At 38.8% G+C, this 23,468-nt stretch overlaps 1 protein-coding gene and 1 non-coding gene across 2 annotated transcripts in view; one reads left to right on the plus strand and one right to left on the minus strand.

Moving 5' to 3' along the window:
• Nucleotides 1-572: 572 nt before the first annotated feature.
• LOC148691719 (small nucleolar RNA R71) lies at nucleotides 573-683 on the minus strand. The gene has a single exon (XR_015955382.1). It is a non-coding gene; the product is annotated as a small nucleolar RNA R71 (small nucleolar RNA).
• Nucleotides 684-1,459: 776 nt separating this feature from the next.
• Nucleotides 1,460-23,468, plus strand: part of LOC148691720 (uncharacterized) — a 39,950-nt gene continuing 17,941 nt past the window's right edge. Inside the window, exons 1-3 of the mRNA XM_088683397.1 lie at nucleotides 1,460-1,816; nucleotides 4,007-4,105; nucleotides 4,241-5,188. Coding sequence (XP_088539523.1) covers nucleotides 1,460-1,816; nucleotides 4,007-4,105; nucleotides 4,241-5,188 — 1,404 coding nt within the window. The remainder of the gene's footprint in view (nucleotides 1,817-4,006; nucleotides 4,106-4,240; nucleotides 5,189-23,468) is intronic.

Genomic DNA, 23,468 nt, shown 5'->3' on the forward strand with positions numbered 1-23,468 from the left:
TTGTTTTATCTTGTTTCAGGTAGTATATGTCCAATAGACTTGCTGAATTAGGCCAAAGGCTTGAACGGTTAAAGGGCAACACTTTGGAAAGCTTTGTTCCAACAAGTTCCTCCATTGTCCGTGAAGAAGAGGAAGAGAATTCGTCTAGTTCAACAAGTGAAGGATCTGAGCACTTTAATTGGGAAAGAGAAGAAGAGATGGCGGGCAACCAGGATGATCTTCGAGCTTTGGAGGATTATGCTCAACCAATCATACCAAATTCACCTTCATGCATCTTGCTGCCCACAGAAGCTAGAAACTATGATCTTAAATCTTCACATTTCCATATGCTTCTTTCTTTTTTATGGCTTACCTAATGAAGATCCTTTAGCTCATATTAAAGAATTTTACAATGTTGTGAGTGGTTTACCTTTGCAGGGAGTAAGTGAAGCAAATCTGAGGATGAGAGTGTTTCCTTACACCTTGAAAGATAGGGCCAAGGGTTGGTTGATGACTATAGCACCTGGTTCCCTCACCACGTGGGATGCCGTGGCTAAGAAGTTTTTGGAGAAGTTCTTTTCCACTCAAAAGACAGCCACATTAAGGGGACAAATCTTCAACTTCAAACAAGATGATGGAGAACCTTTCAATGAGTGTTGGGAGCGCTTTAAAGGCCTTTTGTTGCAATGTCCACACCATGGGTTACCTCTTCACTTACAAATGCAAATTTTCTATGATGGACTAACCCAAACATGTCAATCAACTGTTGATAATGCAGCAGGTGGAGCTTTGAAGAAAAAGAATGCTCAAGAGTCATATAACATTTATGAGATGTTGGGATCTAATGCTCAACACAAAGATTTAAGGGGTAAGAGAGTTGGAGTATATGAAACAAGTTCTAATCATGATCTCTCTTTGCAGGTAGCTAACCTAGAAAAGAAGCTTGAATCTGTGCTCAACATGGTGCCAAAAGCAAATGAAGTGTGTGCCATTTGCAACATACCAAGCCACCCTACTCATCAATGTCCATCTAGGGAGGCTTCTCCCGAGTTTGTCCAAGAGCAAGTGAACCTCATGAATTCTTACAATCAAAGACCAAGGAATGATGTGTATTCCAATACATATAACTCAAGTTGGAGAGATCAACCCAACCTGCAATGCCTTGAACCAAAGAGAGGTTGGAAAGTTTCCAAGCCAACCCGTGATACTTCAAAGGAACCAAGAGCAAGCCAAAGCAATTACTACACTTAGAAGTGGTAAGGTTATCAATAATAGAGTTGGCAATGAAGTTACTAATGAATCTGATCATGTGAATGCAGGGGTCACTCAAGGAGAAAATGAGAAACCAAATGAGGACCCAAGCCATGCTACTTCCTCATTTGAAGCACCAAATCTTCACAAGGCAGAGAAACCTTACACTCCACCAATACCATTCCCTGGAAGACTTGCCAAGAGCAAGCAGGATAAGTCATTTAAGGAAATGTTTGATATTCTAAGTAAAGTGAATGTTAACTTACCTTTGCTTGATGTCATTAGGAACATGCCGGCTTATGGGAAGTTCTTCAAGGAGTTAAACAGCTACAAAAGGAAGTATGGACCACATGAGAAGGTAGTGGTGTCCGAGAATGTAAGTGCCGTGTTGCAAAGAAAACTTCCACCAAAGCTCAAGGATCCAGGAAGTTTTTCTATCAACATAACCATAGGGGACAAGAAAGTAGAGAAGGCGATGCTTGACTTGGGTGCTAGCATCAAGTTAATGCCTTATTCCGTGTACCTTCAACTAGGTTTGGGGGATTTGAAGGCCACCACCATCTCATTACAACTTGCGGACAGATCCGTGAAATATCCAAGAGGTATAGTAGAAGATATTCTAGTTCAAGTTGATAAACTAATCTTGCCTGCGGATTTTGTAGTGTTGGACATGGAAGAAGCTTCTATACATGACCAAGAGTTGCCTATTTTGCTTGGGAGACCTTTTATGGCCACGGCCAAGACCATCATTGATGTGCAAAATGGACTCCTCACTATGACAGTGCTAGGAGAAACCGTTCAATTCAAAGTGTTTGAGTCTCTTTCTCATCCTTCCTCATCTCTTGATTGTTATGCCATTGATGTGCTTGATTCGCTTGTTTTCTCTAAGTTCTTGCAGGCACAATCTAATGAACCATTACAATTTGTTTTGAGTCAATCTCAAGACGAGTTTGATGAAGAGGATGCACTCATGGAAGAGGTAGCTGCCTTGGAAGCATTGGCACCGTATCCTTTGAATGTTTCACCTCTTTTAGAACCTCTAGAATCATCGAAGTCACATCTAACCCTTTCCACTGTTAAGGCACCAAAACTTGAACTTAAACCACTTCCACCACATCTAAAATATGCATATCTAGCTGAATTTGAAACTCTTCCAGTTATCATAGCTTCTGACCTCACCCCAAATGAAGAAGATAAGCTAATTAGGGTGTTAAAAGAGTTCAAATCAGCTATTGGTTGGTCTATTGCAGATATCAAGGGAATAAGCCCTACCATGTGCATGCATAGGATTCTTTTGGAGGAAGGAGCAAAGCCAACCCGTGAACCACAAAGAAGGCTCAATCCACACATGAAAGAAGTTGTGAGGAATGAAGTGTTGAAGTTGTTAGATGTGGGGATCATATATCCCATTTCTGATAGCAAATGGGTGAGTGCTATTCAGGTAGTACCTAAGAAGGTGGGACTCATGGTGATGAAGAATGAAAACAAAGAGCTTGTGCCCACAAGGCCCACGGCTAGTTGGCGTGTTTGCACCGATTACAGGAAGTTGAATTCTAGTACTAGAAAAGATTACTTTCCTATGCCTTTCATAGATCAAATGCTTGAGAGATTGGCAGGTCACTCACACTATTGTTTTCTTGATGGTTACTCAGGTTACAATCAAATTGCAATTGCTCCGGAGGATCAAGAGAAAACTACCTTTACTTGCCCCTTTGGCACATTTGCATATAGGAGAATGCCTTTTGGACTTTGTAATGCTCCAGCAACATTTCAAAGATGCATGTTGGCAATCTTTTCCGACATGGTAGAAAGGTTCATTGAAGTATTTATGGATGACTTTTCAGTGTTTGGTTCCTCTTTTGATGAATGTCTTAACCATCTCTCTTTAGTACTTCAAAGATGTCAGGAAATAAATTTGGTTCTCAATTGGGAAAAGTGCCAATTCATGGTGAAACAAGGAATTGTGTTGGGACATGTAATCTCTAGCAAAGGAATTGAGGTGGACAAAGCCAAAATTGACATCATCACCAATATGGCAGCTCCCACAACCGTGAAGGGAGTGAGAAGTTTTTTGGGACATGCGGGCTTTTATCGTCGTTTCATTAAGAACTTTTCAATGATCACTCGTCCGTTATGCAATCTGTTAGCTAAAGATGTTGTATTTCATTTTGATAAAGCTTGTATGGATGCATTCAATACTTTGAAACATGAATTAACCTCGACTCCTATTATGATGGCACCAGATTGGTCTTTACCTTTTGAATTAATGTGTGATGCCTCTGACTATGCTATTGGTGCTGTTTTAGGGCAAAGGGTGAACAAGCTCCCACATGTGATCTACTATGCAAGCCGGACTCTAAATGATGCTCAACTTAACTATTCCACAACTGAAAAGGAGTTGCTTGCTATTGTTTTTGCTTTAGAGAAGTTTCGGTCATATCTTGTGGGATCTAAAGTTATTGTGTTTTCTGATCATGCAGCCCTTAGGTACTTGTTGACAAAAAAGGATGCTAAACCACGCTTAATTAGATGGATACTCTTGCTACAAGAGTTTGACTTGGAAATTCGAGATGAGAAGGGAAGTGATAATGTTGTGGCTGACCATTTGTCACGGCTCAATGAAAACCATGGAGTTGGACAACCTTTGCCTCTAAATGAATCATTTCCAGATGAACAACTCCTTGTTATTCAAGAAAAAGAACCATGGTATGCTGATTTTGTTAATTATCTTGCTTGTGGTGTAATTAGAGATGATCTTTCTTTTCAGGAAAGAAAGAAGTTCCTTGCCATGGTAAAGCACTACGTTTGGGACGAACCATATTTGTTTAAATATTGCCCTGACCAAATCATTAGGAGATGTGTCCCAGAGAGTGAGCAACAAAGCATTCTAACGTTCAGCCATACATTGGCATGTGGAGGACATTTTGGTGCCAAAAAGACATCTCTAAAGGTTTTACAATCTGGTTTCTTTTGGCCTACTTTATTCAAGGATGCTTTTGATTTTTGTTCTAAGTGTGATAGGTGCCAGAAAATGGGGAACATTAGCCAAAGAAATGAGATGCCATTGAACAACATTTTGGTGGTGGAGCTCTTTGATGTTTGGGGAATCGATTTCATGGGACCATTTCCATCCTCTTTTGGATACTTATACATATTAGTGGCAGTAGATTATGTATCCAAATGGGTTGAAGCCATTGCTACAAGAACTAATGATCATAAGGTTGTTTTGAATTTTCTTAAAGATGTGATTTTTTGTAGGTTTGGAACCCCAAGAGCTATTATTAATGATGGTGGCAGCCATTTCTGCAACAAACCCTTTGAATCCTTGATGAAGAAGTACAACATCAACCACAAAGTGGCAACCCCATACCATCCTCAAACCTCGGGACAAGTGGAGATTAGCAATAGGGAGATCAAGAACATTTTGATGAAGACCGTGAGCCCTACAAGGAAGGATTGGTCACTGAGGTTGAATGATGCACTATGGGCATATAGAACAGCATACAAGACCCCCATTGGCATGAGTCCTTATCGCCTTGTGTTTGGGAAAGCTTGTCATTTGCCAATGGAGCTTGAACACCGTGCATATTGGGCCATCAAGAAGTTCAACTTTGATTACAAGGATGCTGGAATAGCAAGGAAGCTCCAACTTAATGAGTTGGAAGAGCTCAGAAATGAGGCATATGAGAATGCCAAAATCTACAAGGAACGGACTAAGCTCTATCATGACAAGACCATCCTACGGAAGGAGTTTCACCAAGGTATGAAAGTACTTTTGTATGACTCACGTTTGAGACTTTTTCCAGGTAAATTGAAGTCTAGGTGGGTGGGACCATTCAAGGTGCTGAAAACATTTCCCCACGGAGCTATGGAGATAGAGAACATGAAGAATGGCACCTCTTTTAAAGTCAATGGGCAGCGATTGAAACCATATTTGGAGAAAGTGGAGGAAGAGCAAGTTTATCAAGTTGTAGATTTTCTTGAGTTTACAACACCGTAAACAAGCTACCATGTCTTGCCTAGACATTAAATAAAGCGCTTGCTAGGAGGCAACCTAGTGTGGTTTGTGTTCTTTCCTTATTTTGTGTTTATGTTGTCACCATTCCATATTCTTTGCCTACTTGCATTGCATACAATTTTAAGCATCGAGGACAATGCTTAGGTTAGGTTTGGGGGTGTGGGATGGAAGGTTTGTTTTTGTGTTAGTTTTGGTTAAGTGTGTTTTTGCTTACTAATACGAATGTATATGAGGGCTATGTTTGCAAACAAACTATTGGGTTGCTATGAAAAAGTTTTGTATCTTGTTGTCATTTATAAAGCTGTAACTCTTGAAATTATGATGATAGAGGTACCATACTCAAATTCTGGAAGAAGAATATTGGAGACTACCCTAGTGAGTTATTTTGAGCCTAATTGCTTCTTTGAGAGGGTTTAAAGTGTTTCTACTCCTATCTTTTTCTTTCGATTTCACTTTAAATGATCTCATTACTTCTATTTTTGATTGGATACTAAGAATTACTCTCTTTTGCAGATACCATGTGTTTAGTATCATTCATGAATGAACTCAATGAGATGATGTTAGGCTATGCATGTTTTAACTACTAAAAGGCTTAAATCCTATCCCTTTGTGTGCTCCATTCACCCTTGTTGCAGCCAAACACTTTAGCCTAACTCTTTCATCACCCACACCATACTCTACCCATTCTAGCCCATTACAAGCCATACCTTATAGTTTGGGGAATACCAAAGTGATGAAGACTAAAGGTAAATTGAGCTTTAGATCAAGATTGTGGCGTGTACCGAGGTCACCTATGTTGAAGTTGTTTCTAAAAATAAAGTTACAGAAAAAAAAAAGAAGGAAAAAGAAAAAGAAAAAGAAAAGAAAAAAATCAAAGTAGATACAAGTTCCAAATCTCCTCATTATAATGCATAGGTCCTGGACGCCAAGAACAAAGAAGAAAGAAGACAAATGCAAGTGAAGAGCATGATCCTCAAGGACACTTTGGTATGCCCCAAGCTCTAGTATTTCATATCACTTCTTTTGTAACCCATAACCTAAGCCTTACATTACAATCTTGAGAAAGACCTAGCTGATCATTGAGAATGTATTCATGGGTGATGGTAAGTGTGTGTGTTATCTATATTCTTAGCATTTGATTCATTTCATGAGATCTACTCAGAAATTGTGCTTTTATTTCAGATTTCATATGTGAGAATTTTGATTCCCTTTACATAATTTCACTCATATATGTTTGTGGAGAGACTAAACCTTAGGATCTGAGTGAAAACTTGAGTGGAATCTGTGAGGAGTAGAGTTGAGGCGAATTCTATCTTAAGCATTTGGGTATGGTGACCTTGAAGTTGTAAGACATGGAGAAATATCTTTATACTTTACAGTTGATACGATTCTTTGAAGTGGCAAACTTTTGAGTTTGAATGTATGACAAGGCTTTCATTGGTTCTTATTAGTTTGTTTAAAGCATGTATTAACCAAATTGTTTGCAGATTTTGTAGATGTTTGTGGGTGTCATCACTGTAAACCCTCAGGAGACACAACTCCTCCAACCTAGGGGTTCAAAGGCTTGTTGCACATGCTAAGTGCAATCGTTTGGCCAGCGAAAATGGTTTAGCTAGATGTTAGTGTTTTGTGTGTTTTTAGTTTTAGGTTTGCTCGAGGACTAGCAAAAACCAGGTTTGGGGGTATTTGATAACTCACATATTGCATGCATTTATATCTTCCATATTTGGCTTCTTTGTGATGTTTTTGAATTAAACTGGTTGCATTTTACATTATTTGGTGTTAGTGTGCAGCCAAGTGTGTAATAGGATCAATTGGAAGGCAAATGAAGTAAAAACACTCCTTTTGGTAGCTGAGCATTATTCCAAACGTGGAGAGGATTCTGGGGAGTTAATATGGAGTCCAAATGAGGAATCTAGGACTAATTTGGCTGCTGGAATTTCAGGAAAAGATGTGGAAGGAAAGTGGTGCAATTCGGCCATATTGGGTGGTTCTAAACAAGGAAAAAACGCTCAAAACAAATGCCATATGTGGAAACACCATTTACATCAGATTTGAGCCATTTAACTCACCTTAAACACTTACCTTGTTTGTCATCCTCTCAGCCATATTTTAAAGTAGTGAAAACCTGATTTGGAGGTGGAAAATAAGGAAACAAAGTTCAAAACAAATGCCATTCTCAGAAATACCTTTAAATCAGATTCTAGCCTTTTATATCACCATCAACACTTACCTTTTATGCATCTTTCCAGCCCCTATTTAAACCAAGCGAATTAGGCATTTCAACAACTTCTTCTTGGCTTCATGCCATTATTCCCACACCCTAGCCGCTCCACCTCTGTCCATTTTCTCTACCATTTGCAGAAACCATTCAACCCTAGCCTCTCCACCTTCATTTACAACACACTTGGAGAGCCAACGCCGAAGGCCACCCTAAAGGGATTTCGACATCAGTCTTGCTTCAAGGGTTCCTTCTCCTTAATTCTATGCTCACTCATGTTGTATATTTTTATGTCAAACATTCTGTAAACATGAAGTGTAACTAATCTCGTTCTAGGGATTCGATGTAGCCTTGCAAGATTGCCATGTAGTTAATTCAGAATGCTCAGTTGACCCATCTATTTCTTGTTTCATTCTCTGATTTAATTGTGACTTTGTGTGTTGATTTTAATGTTTGATCACCATTTGAATTAACCACAGGTTGTTTAGCCAAGATTAAAGCACACATCATGCATATTCTTGGTGGATATGTGAATGAATGAAGGGAATGTTTTGCAAACAACCTGCCGAGTGTTTCCTTTGGTTTTATGAAAGTTTCTTGTGCGTGACACATTCTTGATTAGGAACCAAAGTTGCACATCACAATTAGGTTCATGATTAGGAACATTTGATCAAATCCACACATCATATGGTTGATCATATCTAAGTGAAACAAACTCAAGAAATAGGTAGATGGCTGAGTATAAACTGAATAAACAAACATGGACTTGGTTTAGCAATGGTGAAATCGAATCCCTAGTTTCATCTCCATTGGTGTTACCCCATTTTATTATTTGTTGATTCATTTTCTTGTGTTTACTTCATTTTCTTGTGCTTCCAAGTTACACCAACAAATCTGTCTAAATTGATTAGCTTTATTATCTAATAGGGTTCTTGCAGAACAAGTGGTTGTATAGGTCCAATTAGTCCCTGTGGATTCGACACCCTTACTTGTGCCATTATACTAAACATATTTTAGCACTAGGAAGGAACATAACAACACCATCCACCTTCCAAAGATGCATGGTAAGTATCTTTTCAGATTTTGTAGAAAAGATTATTGAAATTTTCATGGATGATTTTAGCGTGGTTGGTGATTCTTTTGATGATTGTTTAGATAATCTCACATTAATCTTGAAACGATGCATTGAAACTAACCTTGTTTTAAATTGGGAAAAATGTCATTTTATGGTAAAACAAGGAATAGTTCTAGGACATATTATTTCGGCCAAGGGTATTGAAGTGGATAAATCCAAAATAGATCTTGTACGCTACTTACCCTCTCCTACTGATAGGAGCATATTCATGCGACCTAATTAGTTTGTTCTCGTGCATTTATGTTGTGTTTACTTAGTTATTTTAGTGTTTAAGGCCACTTTTGTGTATTTTCAGATTATAAGGCCAAAGTGTGCAAGAAGATGCAAATTGGAGCCTTTTGGAGCAAAAGAGGAATGAAGGAGTTGAAGACTTGAAGAAACGATGAATTCCTACCAAAACGAGGATTCCTACTCAAACAAGGATTCCTACTTGAAGTAGGAAAGTTAACCCTAGGTTTCCCGTTTTGGTAACCTTTCCTAAACTTAAATGTCCGTATTTTCTAGCCACTTTGAAGGCCTTGTAGGCACTTTAGGACACAAAACCAAGGCCCTAGCCCAATTACACAATCTTGCCGTGCCTTAACCCTAATTCCCTTCCCTTGCCGTGCAAGGGGGGGCATTTTTATCCAATGTTATGCACTTAAACCCTATTTCCCTCTCCTAACCTAACCCTAGCCGCACCCTTTAATCATTCCCTCTTTAATTGATAGGAGCATATTCATGCGACTTAAATGGCTTGTTCTCGTGCATTTACGTTATGTTTCTTTAGTTATTTTAGTACTTTAAGCTATTTTCGTGTGTTTGTAGGTCCAAAGGGCTAAAGGAGCAAAAAGATGCATTTTGGAGACTTTTGGAGCACTTTTGGGCTAAGGATGGATAGCTTATGCTTGGAGCCAAAGTGTTGGACGAAATTGAAGACCTAATTGAAGACCAAAGTGTTGGAACCGTGTTCCCTTTAGTTCTAGGACATTTAAACCTTTCCTATATCCATTGCACATGCATTCCTTTAATCCACATGCATCTCCATAAATCATCCAACACACTTTCTCTCCCAAAAACCGTACACACCATTCACCCTAGATTCTAATCAGCCATTCACCAAAACCATTTCCCTTTGTGCCGTGCACATGCGTACACACTTCATTTCAGCCACATGCAACCATTAAACATTCAATCATTTCACTCCACTTAATGCCGTGAGTTCCCATCAGATTTCCAACCTAATTCACATGCATTCCATCCTTTAATTCACCCACATGCACTCATAATCATTCACACCTTGCATTCACATGCATTTCCAACCTAATCACTCACCCACACAATCTGCCATCATTCACACAAACACCATCATTGCCGTGCATCCCATTCCATCTCCCATTTCAGATTGCATTCCATTCATTCCAGCCAAGCCACATGCACTCCCTTTAATTAATTCATCCTAGCTGTCAAAGCACATGCATCACCCATCACTCCCATTCTTTAATCCAATTCAGCCATTTAATCATTCACCTTGTATTTCCAGATTATTCCTTTCTCCACTCACCACAAACAAGTCACATACATTCATCAACATATCTAGCTGTCATTCACATGCATTTCATTCATCATTTCCACCCCCACATGTCCCTTTAATCATTCAAACATGCAGCCACATTCCCTCCTAGTTGTCATGTTCCCCCCATTTCGCCTATAAATAAGCATCCATTACACCTAAATTCTCATTCATTCTTCCATACACATTTCAGTCACAAACACCAACCATTCCCTTGTGCCTTGCTCTCTCCCTAATAATCCAAACACCACACCAGAAATCATCCCATTGTCGTGGCCTCCTCCTTCCATTTTCACCACTCCCCAAACCATTCACACCATCAAACTATCCTTAGACCTTGTGCTACAACGAAGAGGAAGATAAGAGGGCCTAAACGTTCATACAATTCAAGTTTGAGTTGTTGGAATGTTTAGGTGTTTCTTTGATTTCAATGTTTAATGTCAATACTCTTTGTTTTGTACGAATGAGGAATGGAAGAGAAGAGGGCCTAAACGTTCATACAATTCAAGTTTGAGTTGTTGGAATGTTTAGGTGTTTCTTTGATTCTCTTTGTTTTGTATCATGAGGAACTAAACCCCCCCTTGGCTAGGGGGGGATTCGAAATATATGTTTATGCTTGCATTTTGATTTGATTACTTCTAATTGCGTTTCATAAGTTGTGGATTCAATTCGTTTAACCGTTTGATTGATAACTTATTTATGTATGTTTATTGAGAGTGCACACTTAATTTTCATGCATGAATATGACGCTAGAATATAAGTGAGTTTCACCTAATAGTTACGAACTTATATTCACAAGTAGTGGAGGTTGCTTATAAACAATCGCGTTAAACGAATTCTTGGCATAAGTTTCATGCAATCATAGTAACGAATGCCTCGTCAACACTTATAATTTTCATAGAGCGTAATGATTCTTGCTTGTATCTCTATTATGCAATCATGTAGGGGACTTGTGGGGAATGTTTTGGGTTGTCGTATGCAATCATCCAATTCAATAACGTTAGGAAGATTTGAAGGTTAATTTAAGCGGACCTAATTAACCCGGGGTGATGAGTTTCATAATTTATTGAAATGCAATTGGAAATCGTTTTATTATGCAAGTGTAACATGTATGGAGATGAACCCCTTAGCTAGCCATCCCATCCATTCTATTCCATCAAATTCGTTTTACAATTCTGCCTAGTTTATTAATTTGTTTTGTTATTTCAATTATCGTCAAATCAAAACCCCCCTTTACTTTCTTGTTCTTTAGTGCTTAGAATCAGTTTAGTTTATGTTTTAAAATGTTTTGAATCAAGCCATAATCTTAAATTCGTCCAAAATTAGGTTTAAGGTCAGAAACTGCCTAGTTAGTGTTTTTAGGCAGTTTTGAGTCTTTTGAACTTGTTTTGAATCCTTTGAGTCTTTGTGAACGTTTTTAACCTTGTTTTTATGTTTTTGAGTCTTAGTTTGTGTTTATAAGTGTTTTGATTCAATTTGTTGCTCAAAGTCGTCCAAATTCACCAAGGTGCTCAAAACTGCCCAGAAAGTGTTTTTAAGGCAGTTTTGAGTGTTTTGGGTGATGTTTGAGTCTTTTGGTTTGTTTTGGTGTTTTAAAGTTTAGTTTCGCATTCTTTGAGTCTAGTTTAGTGTTTTAAACTTTATTTTACATTTTTGAGTCAAATCCAAGTGATTAACAATCCCTCCTAATCCCCGGTCCAGAACGATCCCTACTTACATCATTACTACAATTGTCAAAAAGAGGGTTTAATTTGTGCGCGTATAATTCTCGCATCATTAATTTCTGATTTTATTTCCTAAATTCTAGAAGCCTTTGAATTTATTTTAGTTAATAAAAATAAGCTAGGGTTAATTTCTGGAACCATACATATTTCAAACCCTAGGTGTACACACTTAGCCGCACCCTTCCATATTCCCCCTTGAATCCGTAGCCTTCCATTCATTCATCAAACCATCTCAGCCGCACCTATCTTATTAACCCTAGAGCCTTCTCATTCATTCACTTCTGATTCTATCATTCAGCCACCATCATACACATATCCTCCCTAAGCCGTCACTCCCATCATCATTCACCCTAATCCGCAGCTTTCCCCCTTCATTCCAGCAACTCCCCACCATTGTCGCAGCCTTCCCCCATCCTTGCCGCACCACCAAACTTCCCTAAATCCATCCTAAACCCAAAATAACATCCAAACACACCATACACCTTCTCTGCCGCAGCAAGAAGAAAGGAGAAAGAGGGCTTGAAACGTGCAGAAATTCAAGTGGATTCGTTGGGCGTTTTAGGTGTAATCAATCCTTTGTTCTCTATGTTTAAGTTCAATTTTATTTCTCTTTCTGTGAACATGAGAGGCTAAATCCCTAGTTAGCTAGGGGGTGATTCGAAACCATGTTTATGCTTGCAATATGATTTGATTACCTTTTGTTGGAATTTCATGAGTTGTGGATTCAATTCGTTTAACTGTTTGATTGATAACTTATTTGTGTATGTTTATTGAGAGTGCACGCTTAATTTTCATGCATGAATATGACGCTAGAATATAAGTGAGTTTCACCTAATAGTTATGAACTTATATTCACAAGTAGTGGAGGTTGCTTATAAACAATCGCGTTAAATGAATTCTTGACACTAGTTTCATGCTCATCATAGTAACAAATGCCTCGTCAACACTTATAGTTTTCATGTTGCTTAATGATCTTTGATTGTATCTTTATTGTGCTTTTCACGTAAAGGACTTTTGGAGAATGTTTTGAATTGCGTATGCGCTGTCCCATCCAATTCATTAACTTAAGGAGAACTTGACGGTTAATTTAAGCGGACCTAATTAACCCGGGGTGTTGAGTTTCATGATTCATTGAAAGACCAACTGAAAATCATCTTGTATGCAAGTGTAACATGTGTGGAGAAGAACCTTCTAGTTAGCATTTCATCCATATTTTCATCACATTCATATTTACATTCTGCCCTTAATTACAATCTGTGCATTTAGTTTAATTTCGTCAAAACCTCAATCCCCCTTTACTTTAGTGTCCAATTTAGTTAGAAAGTGTCTTAGTTTGTGTTTTTAAGTGTTTTGATTCAACTTATTACCCAAATTCGTCCAAATTCACCAAAGTGCTCAAAACTGCCCAGGTTGTGTTTTTAAGGCAGTTTTGAGTGTTTTGGGTGCTGTTTTGAGTTTTTGGTTTGTCTTAGTGTTTTAAGTGTTTAGTTTTGCATTCTTTGAGTCTAGTTTAGTGTTTTAAACTTTATTTTACGTTTTTGAGTCAGTTTCCAAGTGATTTAGTAATCCCTCCTAATCCCCGGTTTAGAACGATCCCTACTTATACATATACTACAATTGTCACAAGAGGGTTTTAATTTGTGTGCTTATTTAGTTCGCATCAAATTTTTGGCGCCGTTGCCGGGGATTAGCAACTTTGCTAATCCCTTGGATTGTTACTTTCTGTTTAGTTTAGTTTGTTAAAGATTCTGACCTTGTTTTGTTTTTCTTGTTTTAGGTACTAGTGTATGACTCGGAGTTCTCAACCGATTCGTGAGGATATCTTGGACTTTGACAGCAATTTTGAGAGGACTTTGAGACGACGGAAGAAGCAACACGAATCAAATCCACCAAGCCCGGAACCTGACCTTGAAGAACAAGTCCTAGAAGAGGAAGAAGAGGCCACGGCAAGAGTATTTGAAGAACCACAAGGCATGGCCGTGGACACCCGGACACTCAAGGAGATTTATGCTTCGGGATTGGATAATGCCGCACCCTTGTGTATCCAATATCCCCCACCGGCCGAAGGTAAGACCGAGGAGTTCGAGTTGAAGTCAAGTTTGCTTCACCACATTCCGAAATACCATGGGTTGTCCATGGAGGATCTGAACAAGCATCTGAAGGAATTCGACGTGGTGTGTTCAAGCATGACTCCCGTCAACGTCGACGGAAGCATTTTGAAGATGAAGGCTTTTCCATTCTCTTTAGTGGACAAAGCCAAAGATTGGTTGTACGAATTAGCTCCCGGAACCGTCACATCATGGGAGAGTATGAAGAGGGCATTTCTGGAGAAGTTTTTCCCAACTTCTCGTATCATCCTTTTACGTAAAAGGATAACTAGAATTCAGCAAGATGAAGGTGAGTCTTTTCCTACGTATTATGAACGTTTTAAATCCCTTGTTGCTTCTTGTCCACAACATCAGATGAAGGAGGAGTTACTTCTGCAATACTTCTATGAGGGGCTCCTACCAATTGAACGTCAAATGCTCGATGCCTCGGCGGGTGGAGCATTGGTGGACAAGACACCCATGGCGGCCAAGGTCTTAATAGCTAACCGAGCGTTGAACGCTCAACAATATGAAGGAGTAGGCCAAAGAGGACCCCCACGGCAGCAAGTGCATGAGGTAAGTTCCACACCCGATATTCATTCACAATTAGCTAATCTTACTTCCATTGTGTCTCAGATGGCCGAAGGCATGAGGATGCAAGGACCAATTGTATGCGGGGTGTGTTCTATCCAAGGACATGCTTCTGAGAAGTGCCCACACCTCATTGAAAATGGTGGATGGGAAAGCGCAAATGCAATTGGATTTTAGTGCCAAAATCAACCAAGGAACGATCCGTATTCTAACACCTATAATCCAGGTTGGAGAGACCACCCAAACTTCAAATGGAGGGAGCCCCAACAACCACCACAACAAGGAGGCTTTAGGCAACAACCCCCGGGCTTCTTCACCAAGCCATACTCACCCACACATGCACCTCCACAATCTGCCCAAACAAGTTCAGGTAAAACTTTAGACAATGATACACTTCTTAAATTACTAACTAATTTGTCTCAGGGGCAAGAGAATCAAGCCAAGGCCATGTAAAACCAGGACAAGAGGGTGGATCAATTGGAGAAGCAAATTGGGCAGATTGCGGAGTTTGTAGGGCAATTCCGAGACCAAGGCAAGCTCCCTAGCTCAACCATTCCAAACCCAAAGGGAGGCTTTGAAACCGCCAATGCAATCACCTTAAGAAGTGGCAAGGAAGTTGGAACCACCCCACAACCACCAAAATCAAGCCAAGAAGAGGATGAAAGGTTGTTGCAGGAGGAAGAGAGGAAGGGCAAAGCCACGGCAAGGGTGGAGCAACCTTTGCCGCAACCACTTCAAGCTCCTAGGCCGTCCAACAAATGTAAGGTAGGTCCAAACTCAATTGTTTCTAATGTGATTCCACCAAACGTGCCCTTTCCTAGCAGGTTTATGCAAGCCAAGATAGAGGAGGATGAAAAAGACATCTTGGAGACGTTTAGGAAGGTGCATGTCAATATCCCGCTCCTTGATGCAATAAAACAAATTCCAAAGTACGCTAAGTTTTTGAAGAAGATTTGTACAACAAGGAAACGAATTCGGGAAAAAGAGGTGGTACATGTAAGTGAGAATGTCTCTGCCATATTGCAAAGAAAGCTGCCACCTAAATGCAAAGATCCAGGTAGTTTCACTATCCCTTGTGTAATTGGTAATACAAGGTTCGAACATGCTATGCTAGATTTAGGTGCATCAATTAATGTCATGCCATACTCTGTTTATGCATCTATGAATCTAGGAGAGCTTAAAAATGATGGTGTTATTATACAATTAGCCGATCGATCTAATGCATACCCGAGAGGAGTTTTGGAAGATGTTTTGGTGCAGGTAGACCACTTGATTTTTCCTGCAGATTTCTATGTGCTTGACATGGAGGATTCAACCCACTCTCCACCATCGCCACTCTTACTTGGACGACCTTTCATGAAAACAGCCCACACCAAGATTGATGTGGCCAAGGGAGCCTTAACTATGGAGTTTGGTGGTGATACGATTAACTTTAAAGTTTCTGAATCCATTAAGAATACTAATGATGTTCGTTCTTGTTTTGCCATTGGTATAATTAAAAATTTAGGGCCGGAACGTTCAGCACCAATCAAGAAGGATGCATCTAGAACTACCATCGAGGAAGGAATTGGAGTGGAGCACAAGGAGCACGCCACTACCCTAAAAACACTCAATATGGCCGTGCCTAGTGATAAAATTGGCGAGATGGTGGCTGCCCTAGGGGCATTGCCACAACATCCTAGTAAGTCTCCAATCCCAATTCCAATTCCCATTTCAACTAATAGGTTGTTACCTTCTTTGGTGCAGGTACCCAATCAATTTCAAGTTGGTGGGATCATTGATGCGAAAATAGTTAAGCACACAAATTAACCCTCTTGTTGTCAAATTGTAGTAAGGATGCAAGTAGGGATCGTTCTAGACCGGGGATTAGGAGGGCTTGCTAAAACCTCTAAACTGACTCAAAAACATAAAAACAAGGTTAAAAACGTTCACAAAGACTCAAAGGACTCAAAACAAGTTCAAAAGACTCAAAACTGCCTAAAAACACTAACTAGGCAGTTTCTGACCTTAAACCCAATTTTGGACGAATTTAAGATTATGGCTTGATTCAAAACATTTTAAAACATAAACTAAACAGATTCTAAGCACTAAAGAACAAGAAAGTAAAGGGGGGTTTTGATTTGACGAAAATTGAAATAACAAAACAAGTTAATAAACTAGGCAGAATTGTAAAACGAATTCCTTGAAAACTGGTGCGAGAATTATACGCACACAAATTAAACCCTCTTGTTGTCAAATTGTAGTAAGGATGCAAGTAGGGATCGTTCTAGACCGGGGATTAGGAGGGCTTGCTAAAACCTCTAAATTGACTCAAAAACATAAAAACAAAGTTAAAAACGTTCACAAAGACTCAAAGGACTCAAAACAGGTTCAAAAGACTCAAAACTGCCTAAAAACACTAACTAGGCAGTTTCTGACCTTAAACACAAATTTGGACGAATTTAAGATTATAGGTTGATTCAAAACACTTTAAAACACAAATTAAGACACTTTAACACTAAACTAGACTCAAAGAATGCAAAACTAAACACTTAAAACACTAAAACAAACCAAAAGACTCAAACATCACCCAAAACACTCAAAACTGCCTTAAAAACACTTTCTGGGCAGTTTTGAGCACCCTGGTGAATTTGGACGAAAATAAGTTGTAACTTGACTCAAGACTCTTAAAAACACAAACTAAATTGATTTCTAACTAATTTGACAATAAAGTAAAGGGGGATTTAGGGTTTGACGAAATTAAACTAAATGAACAAATTACAATTAAAACAGAATGTAAATATGAAATTGATGAAATGGAATGAATGGATGCTATGGCTAGCTAAGGGGTTCATCTCCATACATGTTACACTTGTATAATAAAACGATTTCCAATTGCATTTCAATAAATTATGAAACTCATCACCCCGGGTTAATTAGGTCCGCTTAAATTAACCTTCAAATCTTCCTAACATTATTGAATTGGATGATTGCATACGACAACCCAAAACATTCCCCACAAGTCCCCTACATGATTGCATAATAGAGATACAAGCAAGAATCATTACGCTCTATGAAAATTATAAGTGTTGACGAGGCATTCGTTACTATGATTGCATGAAACTTATGCCAAGAATTCGTTTAACGCGATTGTTTATAAGCAACCTCCACTACTTGTGAATATAAGTTCGTAACTATTAGGTGAAACTCACTTATATTCTAGCGTCATATTCATGCATGAAAATTAAGTGTGCACTCTCAATAAACATACATAAATAAGTTATCAATCAAACGGTTAAACGAATTGAATCCACAACTTATGAAACGCAATTAGAAGTAATCAAATCAAAATGCAAGCATAAACATATATTTCGAATCCCCCCCTAGCCAAGGGGGGGTTTAGTTCCTCATGATACAAAACAAAGAGAATCAAAGAAACACCTAAACATTCCAACAACTCAAACTTGAATTGTATGAACGTTTAGGCCCTCTTCTCTTCCATTCCTCATTCATACAAAACAAAGAGTATTGACATTAAACATTGAAATCAAAGAAACACCTAAACATTCCAACAACTCAAACTTGAATTGTATGAACGTTTAGGCCCTCTTATCTTCCTCTTCGTTGTAGCACAAGGTCTAAGGATAGTTTGATGGTGTGAATGGTTTGGGGAGTGGTGAAAATGGAAGGAGGAGGCCACGGCAATGGGATGATTTCTGGTGTGGTGTTTGGATTATTAGGGAGAGAGCAAGGCACAAGGGAATGGTTGGTGTTTGTGACTGAAATGTGTATGGAAGAATGAATCAGAAATTAGGTGTAATGGATGCTTATTTATAGGCGAAATGGGGGGAACATGACAGCTAGGAGGGAATGTGGCTGCATGTTTGAATGATTAAAGGATGCATGTGGGTTGGAAATGCATGTGATTAAAGGGAGTGCATGTTTGAATGATTAAAGGGACATGTGGGGGTGGAAATGATGAATGAAATGCATGTGAATGACAGCTAGATATGTTGATGAATGCATGTGACTTGTTTGTGGTGAGTGGAGAAAGGAATAATCTGGAAATGCAAGGTGAATGATTAAATGGCTGAATTGGATTAAAGAATGGGAGTGATGGGTGATTTTCTGGTGGTGAATGGTAATGCAATGTGTTTGCATGTGAATTAAAGCTATGTGAATGATTAGGATGAATGTGCATGTGCTTTGACAGCTAGGATGAATTAATTAAAGGGAGTGCATGTGGCTTGGCTGGAATGAATAGAATGCAATCTGAAATGGGAGATGGAATGGGATGCACGACAATGATGGTGTTTGTGTGAATGATGGCAGATTGTGTGGGTGAGTGATTAGGTTGGAAATGCATGTGAATGCAAGGTGTGAATGATTATGAGTGCATGTGGGTGAATTAAAGGATGGAATGCATGTGAATTAGGTTGGAAATCTGATGGGAACTCACGACATTAAGTGGAGTGAAATGATTGAATGTTTAATGGTTGCATGTGGCTGAAATGAAGTGTGTATGCATGTGCACGGCACAAAGGGAAATGGTTTTGGTGAATGGCTGATTAGAATCTAGGGTGAATGGTGTGTACGGTTTTTGGGAGAGAAAGTGTGTTGGATGATTTATGGAGATGCATGTGGATTAAAGGAATGCATGTGCAATGGATATAGGAAAGGTTTAAATGTCCTAGAACTAAAGGGAACAAGGTTCCAACACTTTGGTCTTCAATTAGGTCTTCAATTTCGTCCAACACTTTGGCTCCAAGCATAAGCTATCCATCCTTAGCCCAAAAGTGCTCCAAAAGTCTCCAAAATGCATCTTTTTGCTCCTTTAGCCCTTTGGACCTACAAACACACGAAAATAGCTTAAAGTACTAAAATAACTAAAGAAACATAACGTAAATGCACGAGAACAAGCCATTTAAGTCGCATGAATATGCTCCTATCAAATACCCCCACACTTATCTTTTGCTAGTCCTCGAGCAAAACAGAAAAACAAAACAAAACGAAACGAAACAAAACAAGTAAAACACAACCTAAACCTTCCAACAATCGTCTTAGGGATTTCCAATGCGCATGACATGTTAAAAATCATCATTCCCACAGATTTTAGTCATCTTCACACTTAAGTACATTCTTAATCATAGTCACCACATACTATTTCACAATTAAGCATTTAAAACCATGTTTTGAATGTAGTAACATGCCTTAGAGAATTTGCTCAATTCCTTACAAGATATGCACTCGATTTTCACTCAGATTTTCTAACTACACACCCTAATCTAGTCATATGTGAGAAGATTGATGTAAACATGAAACCGAATACTCACATATATGAAGAATGGTGAAGTATGGCTGTGTTAGAGAGAGGGAATGAATTTCTGGCGTGAATGAATGTGTATAAGAGGTGGTCCTCTGATCTAGGGGTTAATATGAGTATATATAGGCACTTAGACCCCTAGGGTAATCATATATGGACTTGAATTAATTAATGGGAGAGCATGGGAGTGACAGCTAGGGTGAATGATTAAAGGGTGCTGCTAGGTTGGAAAGGTGTGTGGATTGGCTGGAATGAAGGGAGTAATGCACGGCAAAGGGTGAATGGGTTATGAGATGCACGGTTTTGGGAGAGAATGGGAGTGCATGTGGCTGATTTGTGGTGCAATGATGAAAGGCAAAGTGCATGTGGCTGATTTATGAAGAATGAATGCATGTAGGGTGCGGCTATGGTGGGAAATTTTAGAGAAAGAATCCTAAGGTTTATTACATAGTTTAGGAAAGGATTTAACCCCAAATCCATAAGGAAAAAGAGATATGAAATCAGAAATGAAAGGGAAGAAAGGAAAGGTTACTTGCGGCAAAGGTTTGAATGAAAAGTAATGTGATTTAATGCTGAATTTAGGCAAGGATTTGGGATGGAAAAGGTATGTGAGGTGTGGTTGAGATTGGGGTGAAAAGGAATGTGGTTTTAAGTAGTTAGAATAGGAAACAAAGCCCTTCCTTGCACGGCAAGGAAGGGAAACTTAAGGGGACACACGGCATGGCTTAAGGTTGCAAGTTTTGTGACCTAGAATAGGTAGGATCCTTTGATATTAGGTCTTCAATTTCGTCCATTCCTTTTGCTCCAAACATAAGCTATCCATTCCAAGTCCAATTTTGCTCCAAAATGCTCCAAAATGCATCTTTTTGCTTCCTTAGCCATATGAACCTAAAAACACACGAAAATGGCTTAAACTACTAAAACAACTCTGAATTCACAATATAAATGCACGAAAACAAGCTAAGTAAGTCGCCTAAATATGCTCCTATCAAATTCCCCCATACTTAGCTTTTGCTAGTCCTCGAGCAAAACAAAACAAAAGAAACCAAAAACAAAACACAATCTAAACCTTCCAACATGTATCTCAGGGATTTCAAACGAACATGACACAATATAGAACATCATTCCCACGATATTTAGCTTACTTTACACTTCAACAAACACTTAATCATAGTTACCACTTATTATTTCACATTTAATCAATTAAAACAACATTTTGAATGTAGTAACATGCCTTAGAGAATTCCCTCAATTCCTTACTAGAATGCACTCAATTTTCACACAGATTTTCTAACTCCACACCCTACATTAGGTATATGTGAGGAGATTGATGTAAATATGAATTCTAACACTCACATATGTTATATCAAAGAAAGCATTTTCTGGATTTACGACAATGACATGAATATGATCTCATGAATGGAATACTACTACTTAGAATGAGAACCAGTGATTCCATATGCTCATACCAAATTCAAACTCCACAAATTGAACACATAACATCAAGATAGAAGTTGAGGGTTGTAACGGGGCTAAGGGTAATGGTTTAACAAAGAAAGGTAAAGTAAAACAGAGGTTCTTAAAGTAATAGGAAGCGAAGTAATGAAATTGACACTTAAACTCACTTTTAATGGCAGAAATCAACTTTTAAACACAAGGGAAGATTCATGCAACAACTAGGGTCAAATTCACTCTTTTGGACCCTTCCTTCAATAACCAATACTTGTGAGATCATTCTCACTTATTTTTCAACTCTTTTTCTTTCTTTTCAACACTTTTCTATTTTCTTTTTATTTTTCCACGAATTTTTTTTTTCTTTTTTTTTTTCTTTATTTCATTCTTTGGCCGTGCCCTATTATCTTCCCCCACACTTATTTTCTGCAATATATTGATCAAAAGGAGTTCATTCTAAGTCATGCTTCACTATCCTTTAAGAACAAGGGTATGGAAAGTCCTAATCTAGGCTAGGTGAGGATAATGTGGTTAACAAAGAAAATAAGCTTGAAAAGGCTCAAAAGGGGTAATCCTACAATACATGTGAAAAGGGATAGGCTTTTTGGCTTTGGCTTGACTAACAACTTCATCTTATTGTATGTTATGCAATCAATATCATGCTTTGAATGAATTGGGCATGAGTTCTAGTATTTGGAACTATAATGAAATGCATTCCAAGTAGCAACCAAGCAAAGAATGATGAGATCATGCAACGACTTTAGAAAACAAGAAATCACAGATTTATACTCTCCAAAGAACATTATAGGCTCAAGTCTCACAAGGATGTAGCTTTAGTTTAAGTTCCTTCGTTCAAGCATGTTACAAAAACAGATTTTCTCTTTGTAATTACATGTGAATTCATAAGCTATAACCATAACCAAGCATAAACCAAAGCATAAATCAACTTCCAGCCATGTTTACAACATTCTTTAATAGTCATGCAATTAAAACCAAATCCTCATCATTGTGTTGGAAGGTACCCTAAGACACAAAAACAACTCTTTTTGGGTTTTTTGAAACAATTTTTCAAATTTTTATGGGATTTTCGAATTTTTAAGTCAAAACACACTAAAACAGTTTAAAAACACTTAAAAACAGCAAGAAACAACATTAGAAGTTATGGTGGATAAAACCCTATGAATTTGCATCAAAACACTTTAGTTACCCCCCCACACTTAAATCAAACATTGTCCTCAATGTTTCAAGCATAGACTCACACAATTAACAAACAAACAAACTAAACAACCTAACATGGCAGAAACGAAATAGCAACAAAGAGAAGAGTTTAGGAACACAAATCTGGAATTGGAGTGCTTTCTAGGTCTTCCTTTGTTGAATGCATGGGTTGCCTCCCAAGTAGCGCTTGCTTTAACGTCGTACAGCCGGACGAAGAACCCAATCACTCCAGATTGGAGCCCACGGCACCCAAGGGAAGCTCTTCCACAACATGCTCCACAAAGTTCTCATAGTATGGCTTCAATCTATGTCCGTTCACCTTGAACTCGTGGCCACTTTTTAAGCTTTGGACTTGGACTGCACCATGAGGAAAAACATTAGTAACAACAAGAGGTCCAATCCATTTAGAACGTAACTTACCAGGGAATAACCGAAGTCTTGAATCAAAAAGCAACACTTTCTGCCCCTTGGAGAACGTTTTGGTACGAAGCATCTTATCATGATAAGCCTTCGTTTTGTCCTTGTAGATGCGAGCATTCTCGTAAGCCTCGTTCCTAATCTCCTCAAGTTCATCTAATTGGAGCTTCCTATGAACTCCAGCAGCGTCTATGTCCAAATTGAAGGTTTTCACAACCCAATGTGCCTTGTGCTCTAACTCAACGGGCAAATGACATGGCTTACCATATATAAGCCGAAAAGGTGACATGCCAAGGGGAGTTTTGTAAGCCGTACGATAGGCCCACAATGCATCGTCCAAGCGCAAACTCCAATCTCTTCTTGAGGGTCCCATGGTTTTCTCTAGGACTTGTTTGATCTCCCTATTTGAAACTTCCGCTTGCCCATTAGTTTGAGGGTGATAAGGTGTGGAAACCTTATGAGTAACGTTGTACTTCTTGAGCAAAGCTTCAATGGTGCGGTTACAAAAGTGAGAACCCCCA

The sequence above is a fragment of the Pyrus communis genome, chromosome 13 (genome assembly GCF_041283825.1).
Source record: "Pyrus communis isolate YQ-2024b chromosome 13, ASM4128382v1, whole genome shotgun sequence".
Classification (NCBI taxonomy): domain Eukaryota; kingdom Viridiplantae; phylum Streptophyta; class Magnoliopsida; order Rosales; family Rosaceae; genus Pyrus; species Pyrus communis.